The sequence below is a fragment of the Dreissena polymorpha genome, chromosome 7 (assembly GCF_020536995.1).
Source record: "Dreissena polymorpha isolate Duluth1 chromosome 7, UMN_Dpol_1.0, whole genome shotgun sequence".
In the NCBI taxonomy this organism is placed as follows: Eukaryota; Metazoa; Mollusca; class Bivalvia; order Myida; family Dreissenidae; genus Dreissena; species Dreissena polymorpha.
The window spans coordinates 90,456,347-90,465,589 of NC_068361.1; the positions used below are offsets into that span (position 1 = coordinate 90,456,347).

A 9,243-nucleotide genomic window follows, 5' to 3' on the forward strand; every position below is an offset into this window, starting at 1 on the left:
TTATATAGTTCAATAAGAGCTTACACATTTTTTTTATGTACGAATTAATATGTTTACTTTGTATAATTGCAAAATGTGTATCATGTTTATATCAGGAAATATCGCAATGACAGTCGTGCATGTTATTATGCGAGAGAATACATTTCTGAGTGACATAATTCGATAAGAGCTTACACAAACCACAGGAGAAAAAAGAAAACAGATACAAATGATATATTGAGATTGCTATAAACATGATTACTATTGAAAACATCTTAATTACCAATAAGCAGAAGAGAAAATGATTCGAAAGTCTGTTATGAAAAGGATTAACTCGTCGCCGATGTGTCATAAATGGTTCGTGAAACACGTTTTTAAGGTATGATTGTGTATACTGTTCATCATAGAAAAGGTGGAGCAGTTAATGTCTACTTGCTAGCTGCAACAGACGCATACGATGTGGATTTGGCGCGGAGCTCAGTGATCTGCTCGGGTTTGTCTATTCGGTGGATGACCCGCTTAAAATCACGGACCAACACTTGCCCGTCATGCGTCCACGCACCCTCTACGAGTTTGTCTGAAGCCAGCTTGCGAGCATCGTAGAAAATCTCGCTGCGGTATCTCGTGAGCGCCTCGTTTACATAGACTTTCTTGTAAGGGTCAGTTTTTTTCGCACTTGTTCTCACGTTGTAGAGCTGGGCCCTGTAGGATACGAATTTAATGATGATATCCCTTGGTTTTGATCCCACTTGTTTGCGAGGTCCTAGGCGATGAGTGCGATCGATCTCATCAATAGAAAGGTTTGCGCCTAGGTCGTTCCCCATCTTTAAGATTATGCCGTCCGTATCCACCTTTTCAGTTTCAGGGATCCCACTGACCCGAAGACAGTTACGGCGGCTATACTGTTCCGCCCGATCTGTTTGTACTTGCAACTCAAATATCTGATCTTTCAAGACCTTGTTCTCGCATTCAAGTGATGTAATCTTGGTATTTAAGGACTCATTTATGCCACTGATGATCTGTGCTATTAATGATTGTACAACTGAGTTTACAATTGCTTCCACGTCAGCTTTAAATAGGTCAAGCATTTTCCTGGAAATGACATCAATGTCAGCCTCGCTGAGGTGGAATTGATTGGTTTTGCTATTTTCCATAAGGTCAAAGTCAGAAATTTATATTCTTTTTGTTGCCAGGGGCCAAATCAATGCTCGAAATGGATAAATAACTTTTGTCCGGCCGCCTCCCTTGTAAAGGTGTGGAATGATTGTTCATAACGGCGCTATTCATTTTGACCAGTATAGGTATGCGTTACGGTCAAGGTACGTGGATTTCGAGGATCTCGAGGATTACGAGGATTACAGGTAAAAGGCAATAGTAGAGTGTACTGGTTATTAATTGTCAACAGGCTAGTATCTAGTTCAGTGTGATAGATCTATGCTATATATAGCTATATATAGATATAAATACCTTTTACAAGAAGGAGAAATTGATGTCCACAAACATATTCTTATTAGAATGACCACATCACAAATAAGTCCACTGTTATACTAGTATAGCACTATTATTTCCACATATCACTTTCTAGACCTGAGAGTAAGCGAACAGAGTCACATATTCTGATTTATCCAGCAGATAGACAAAAACACGTCTACACCCACCATTACCGGAAACAAGCTATGAAACTTTTATATGGAGTAATGTTTGTTTTTTCTCTATAAATGCATGGTCTAACTATTTTTTATAATAAATTATTTAAAAACATATACATTAAATTATGTTTCAGTGTTTTAGCATTGTTATTACAATATGTTCAAATGCGTAAAATAAACCAAGTATTAAAATGTAATTTGACTTATTTTCATGCATATAATTTACAGGATAAGCGGGGAGCAAAGCAAGTGCCCAACCTTTGCAACATTTGCAACACAAATATGTTGCCGTGAAAACTGGTAGTGGCACAGCCGAATTAAAGGTGTTGCTGACAACAAACAATGGCACCCTTGGGCAGAAATTAGGTACGCAGAAACCTTTCTTTGATGAATGCACACCATATTTTGTTCTGATAAAAGTCTGTAGGAAGTGGCCAGCGCAAATTGTAATGATGCTATACAATATTTGTGTTTAAGTCGTTATATTCATAAGAAATTAATTCTCTATATCATTGTGTTTACCAATGGGATTTCTTTGAACGGACCTGCTCCTCTTCACAGAGGATTAATGATCGCTTTAGCTGAAGCGATGTCTTCGGACAAATCTGCCCATGCAAGTAAATCTGAAATGGTGAACGTATATGTAAAACATGTGTATAAATGAAATGTAAAGCAACATCATGTAAAATAGGCAAACGGTAACAGTCATCATGCTGAGCGTCAATATTATTAAAACTATCATACACAAAATATTCACATAAATCGAAGTTTTACATCACATAATACTAAATATTGCCTTACTTTAAGTCGGCCCTCGTGTCTTCGGCTTAAGATTGTTTAAAAACATAATTGTCCTCATCGACGGATACCCGAAAAAGTCGACCCACCATACCATTGTAGACGAAAGTCAAATAGGTCAGGTATGAACTATTTTATTCAAACATCGAAAAGCTATACAATATTATTTTTATGAGAATCCGAATTTTTACCTAGTTCCAAAAGGTTTGATTGGAAGTAAATTGTTTGATTAAAATATACGACTTGGTTAACATGATGTTGATATGCATACTTCGTTTGATACCACCATCCGTTGAGGATATGCACACTGTATTTAATGTACGTTTTAATCCAACTTAAGTAGAGTATGTGTGTTTGTAGACGATTGCTCAGTTGAGAGATGCAGTAGGAAATCTTGACAGGAGAGTCATTTCAGTGTCCTTCGTCGCTGTTAAAATTACACTGAGGTATACGACTATACGTTTTTTACAAACACATTTTACAATTTCAAAACAGATAATTAAAGTATGCCAATACAATTGTTATTTCATTATTGATTAGCTTATTAGTATTGTTTGATAACAGATAAGTGAATATGTTGTATATATTGTTTCTTAATAATGCCGTTTAGATAATATATTTCAACATAATTATACTTCATAAATATGATTTTTCAAAGTTGGAACACTTGTCTAGTTGTATTGTAAACATATCGTCGAAGGATCTTGTAATATTCGAAATAAAATATAGTTATTGTAATGCAGCTTAAATTTACTTTAATTATAATATAGTTGTGCGTTCGTTAGTTTTAATTTGGCCTAAAACGTAAACACAACATTGAACAAAGTAAACAAAGAAAAGAAAGCGCTGAAGGCACTGCAGTTGTTCGCGTAGGTAAAACATTCGATGAAACTTAAAAAAGTATTGTTTTTAATAGCATCGTATAAGTTAGCATTCTTTATAAAAATAGCGGATAAGTCCAAGGATTTCTCTCTTTATAAAGTTTATGGAGTGTCATTGTTTGCTATATTATATATTTTCACTGTTTGTGCTGTGTGGATACATTACATCGTATACGCGTACATATCTTTAATGTTTTCATAGTTCAGTCTTCAGAGACTATAAACGGCACAGCTATTTATTGTTATGTGGGTGAAACAAATTGAGGATCTGTCTTAACACCAAATTGACAAACTTCGGTAAATACATCGCGAACTTGATATCTTTTAATAGATGAAATATATTAATGTGTATACTATAACCTAAAACATATCCCCTTTTAAAAAGATTTCCGATTAACGATACCAGAACACTAAACAGTAATATATTCCATTTGTCCGTTGAATGTTTTCGTTTTTTATCGGTTTCGTTTCTAACCACATTAACGTTTAAATTTGCATAATCTTAAAAAATATTTTAAGAGTTATTGCGAAACGTTCATAGCGAAAATCCCAACCCTTTTGTTCCTTGTTCGTAGTCGATCGACTTCTGGGGATAAATATGGTAAAATGGTTCTGCGATAAATCCGCATATTAAGTGTTTTATGCTTAATGTGGTTTAATGAATTTGTTAACTGAGTAAAAGGCTTTTTTCATTAACATTCAGTTTCCCGAACATTTAATTTATAAAAATTCTAATAAAAGCAATTGGAATCATTTTAGAATCTATGTTCACTTTAGACGATACATCTGCGATTTGTTAATCTTACAAGATTCTGAAGAATGGTACTTGTTTTGCAGGAACATACGTTGTTTATGTCATTGATTTATGGGACTCAACAAACAAGATATCGGTCAATGTCCATCTATTTGTAGAAATTTATGAAAACCATGTCGTCTTTGACCGAACCTAGAAGACAGTATTCGTTCACCGATGGAATAAATATCGAGGTAAGTAAAGATTTTACAGTATATAAAAGCAGAAAGTAAAAATGTATTATCTATTTTAAAAATTTCGATGTATAAAATAATGTCGCGTTATTATTACGAAAATTAGAGTGTAAAATTTGGATGAAGCACGTGCACTTGTTAAGTTAAGTTACTGCAGAAATCTGCTGGTCAGTTTTACATGATTTTTAGCACAATAGCAAAATTTGAGTCTGCACTAGAGTGTGTCTTGGAGTAACATTTTAGTTTAAACGTGACAGTAGAACAAGCGGCTTTTACAATACAACAGAGTCACTAAGAGTGATTTCAATAACTAACGTCTTTATTAATGATAATGGGAATACTGAACCGTTCGACATATTAAAACACTAAAAACTTCCAAATCCAAAGTTCTGAATGCAATTATAAATTTATAACTAACGAATGCATATTGAGTGTGATATAAAGCATAGTACAGTGTATACTATTTTGTATATGAGGATTGCTTCTATAATAATAACGTCATCATTATTATGTTTAACAGTCAGAGAGAAAATCGGTTGGCTCACTAGTTCTTCGTCCGTTAAGAAGTCTGTTGAGGAGTTATTGACCCTTCGAAGACGAGGTAAATGTAGTTGGACCGTTTCTTTGATTATTCTTTTGACAATCATGAATGAAATTATTGTGAATTTTGAATCAACACTTCTGTGTCCGAGTTTGTGTCCGAGAGCGACGAAACTATAACTGTAGTGTAATTCTCTTGCCCTCTTTTGACCAAAGAAGTTTTAAGTTGATACCTCTGATGGGTTTCAACTTATGCCCCAGACAAACTTATTATACCAAATTATAAAGGACAGTATATCTAAACCATATGGAAGCACTAAACCATATGGAAGCACGATTAATGGCTCTTCTTCATTTTACTTTTCCCAATGAGATCTATCTAGCTATGACGTTTTACGTCGATACCTCTGATAGTTTCCGAGATAATGCCCGGACAAGAAATCCAACGGACGGCCAGCGTTTAAAGTATCGTACGTGCTTTTCATACAATTTTATGTTTATTGAGGTTTTCATCATTCCATTTAATATAATCGGTATTTACGTACGATAAATTATTTAGTTCTTAGTAATTAACAGTTCTGTTCATTCTTCGATTTACGGTCTTAACGAATATTGTTTCTACCGTATTTCAATTTCAATTAGCATTAAATGCTACCATTCTTTGACTTATGCGAATTAGCGTTAAGCGCTAATACTCTTTGATTCATAATAGATGTAAATAATTAAGGAAGTCGATAGTATAAACAGCCCATTTTATTCACTGAAAGATATCCAGAAAACACAGTGTTTTTTTTATTAAAACAAGATAAATAGTTGCATGCACAAATATTATTCATGATACATACGTACATATGTAACGATATTAATTCTTATTATATATTAATTAATCATACAGAATATTATTTAATTTCACTAACAGCTTTCAGACATTAACATTGTTTTATCAAATCATACAATAAAATAAATTATTTATTTATGAGAAAACAGTACTATTAGTTTTACTAATATGATACTTATAAAATTATCATAAATACACAATATATATATTTATTCGGATATTGTGCAGCCAAACAATTTCCCTAGATACCCTACATTGAATATAACCAAAACAATTTAGAGTAGCGAACAATAATTTAAATATGAATGTATTTATTTACAGCAAACAATAATTTAGGTTTGAAAATAAATAAGTAGTAACGTCTTACCTGAAAGAAATCCAGAAAACACAGTGCTTGATCCGCGCACAGCGTTTTCTTAAATATTCTTTCAGTGGCAACTTTTGAAATTTGATCAGACTTTTCCATATACGTATCTCACGTGATCCCACGTGGTCTCACGTGAAACGTTTGTTTACCTACTTTTTTATGTTTATTCGGATCAAAACTGTTAACCCTTAGTCATGGAATTTTCTCGGAGGTTCGACTGTGTACTTTTATGTTCCGTACTTGGAAAAACAATTTAGATTGGAATGTGCTTACTCACTTTCTTAGCTTACGAAGTAATTTTCTTATAGTACATCTAGGTAGTGTTTAATATATAAGAATTGTAGCTCACCTGGCACAAAAATATACTTTATGTAGTGTTTTTGGAAACCGGGGCTTAATGACTGCACAATTCCTTACATAAAATTAAGTTTTTCTTACAATATGCAATAGTTATTTTAAAATTTTGTTTATTGAAATTAATAAAAACTTTATTAATTATGATTAATTAAAAACTTTAAATAAGTTAAAATGAAAATTTAGATATTACAAATATTTCATAAAGTTGTGATTTTAATTGCAATACATCTTCCCTTCCTTCTTTTAATTAGAATTCCTATTCTAATATATGGGCTGTTTAAATTTATTTGCTTTTGAAAACAATCCCTGAACACATAAGTGTATAATAAGAAGGCATGCATGCATATATCTAACAAATCTAATAATAATTTTAACAATTGAAATATTCAGAAAAGATAAAAAAAATCCTAAACAAGCTATTCAATTGAATCAATTTATATTATTATATAATTGAATTAATAATAAGAAAGCACAGCAAACACAACATAATTGTATATGTACAATGGTTTTAATGATTACAAATCAGTTGATAAGATGAAAGTGTTTGTTGGGAAACAAAAGAAGTATTACATTCTATTTGTTATGATAGAGGAAGTAATAATTTAATATTAAGCAAAGTCAATTTTAGAATTCACTTATTTTGATAAAATATATCCGTTTGTGTTCCAACATACGCTGCAATATATATACTGAACATATATACATACATGAGTTAAATTATTACGCAAAAAGCTCTAGTCGATTCGTTTTTGATAATGAAGACATACTTTACAAATTGTGAAATCGTTTTGAAGAATTTGATAACCACAAAAGGTATGGTATGGTCTATTACAACAACTAGTTCGCATTAATACATGGAAGTTAAAGCTATTACTTTTTCTGAATTTTTTGCTATGTGGATAAAGACCTTCAATTTTTATGAATTTTTCTTTGCAATTTTTTAAGGATTCATTGCAAGCTCGACAATAGGTATCGTGAAAATCAAAAGGAATCTACTGGCATTTAAGGGATTTTTTAAGTGAAAATTTTGATTCATTTATTTATTTATTTGTTTAACATCAGCGTTTAAAATGTCTGTAATGGAAAAGGAATATTAAGAGGGAAGTAGAAATTTTGATTGAATAAATCTTTCGTATGCTATGATGGAAACTTGGGATTCTAACCCGAAAATAAAAATGATTTCTTGGCAGATCTGAAAGTTAAGGGGGTGGGTTTCATGAAGTAGATGGTCGAGCATTTGAAAATAGAGGATAGGTATATGGAAACAGTTGATTGCAAAAAGTAAACTTGAAAATGAAATGTTAGAATTGTTTAACATGTGAGTAAATAGTAATTTTTTAGTTTGTTTGTGGATTTTTCTTAATTTTGAAATAGTATTCAAAAAGTATTTTATGTGATGTAATTGATGATGTTCTAAAGGGAGGGAAATGTTTAAATTATCAGAAGAGTTGCTATTATATTTAAGAATAATTTGAAAAAGTAGGAGTACAGCATAAAAAATGAAAAGTTGATAACGATGTCCATTTTAATGAAAATAATGAAATGTAAAATTAACAATAGGGAACCAAGAAATGTAAAAGTAAGAATGATATTACAAATGTAAATATACAATGGGAAATTAATGAAAAACAAAGTTTATAATATAAAATGCACACTCTCTCTCTCGGAGAGGCAAGAGGGCGAGAGAGGATAGAGTCGCGGGGAGCGAGAGACGAGACGAGAGGAGGAGAGGAGAGAGCCAGCGAGAGAGGAGAGCGAGAGGGGAGGAGAGAGAGGCGCGAAGCGCTGAGAGCGGCGAGAGAGCGCGGCGCGGGCGTCGAGTATCGCGCGGATCTAGCGACGCGAGAGAGCGCGTCGAGCGCGCTCGGCTCGTCGCTCGGCTCCTCTCTCTCTCTCTCGCGCGCGCTCTCCTCATCTCTGTCGATATATATATAATATATATAGATATATATATATATATATATATATATATATATATATATATATATAGATATATATATATATGTTTTTTTATAACATGAAGCATGTATGAAATGAATCAAATGAAAATATGTAACGATCGATATCTAAGATGAGAAAAACATGTAAGATGTAGTATTTAATAATGAAGATTAAATAAATTCATTTCAATAATCTCCAAAGTATTGATAGTGGTTAAATGGGAAAAAAAGAAATCTAACATTGAATAATTGACATCAAAGTTGAAATCCATGCAAAATTCGACATCGAAGTTATACCATATTCGAACAGGATGATCATTGTCAATCAAATAAAACAAAATGATAACTAATGCTATTCCATTTTTTTTATTGCGTAAGTTGTTAAATTTTTGTTAAGTACGTTCCTTAACTCCGTTATGTACTAAAATAATTCAAGGTGATAGTTTGTAGTGAGCATTTGTCGAAGTTTGATGTATTGATAAACGCTAATTGACAGAGCAGATGGTATTTCCATAATTATATCTCCTGTAGTGTTCCGAAACGAAATTTCCGAAGTGTTAATGAGCAGTTTGGAAACAATCCAAAGCGTATGCCGTCAATGTTCAGTGTGACAGGTAAGTCAATGATCCATTCTGATCGACAGGAAGCGGAACTTACGATGTTGATTTAAATACAATTTAACCCATTTGATATAAGTAAAATCAAAAGAGTGCCACGTTGTCGTTTGAATATTTGCAATTTGCGAAGGATCGTTATTAGCAAAAAAACGTGAATCATGGCCAGAAAGACAAGAAAATGTTCATATCTCAGAGATTCATTAAGATCGTTGGCAAATTCCTGAAGTGGTGAGCGCGTGGTGGGATTGTCATATTTGAGATGTTGGGTCGCAGTTGGTTATTTTATTGTA

General features: G+C 32.7%; 1 protein-coding gene across 1 annotated transcript; it reads right to left on the reverse strand.

Moving 5' to 3' along the window:
* Positions 1-407: 407 nt before the first annotated feature.
* On the reverse strand, positions 408-803 carry LOC127839914 (uncharacterized). Its single transcript, XM_052368304.1, has one exon. It carries the CDS (start codon positions 801-803, stop codon positions 408-410), a length of 396 nt encoding a protein of 131 aa, XP_052224264.1.
* Between the last annotated feature and the right edge of the window lie 8,440 nt (positions 804-9,243).

Coding starts and splice junctions, on each gene's coding strand:
- LOC127839914 (XM_052368304.1), bottom strand. CDS start 803: ATGGGGAACGACCTAGGCGCAAACCTTTCTATTGATGAGATCGATCGC.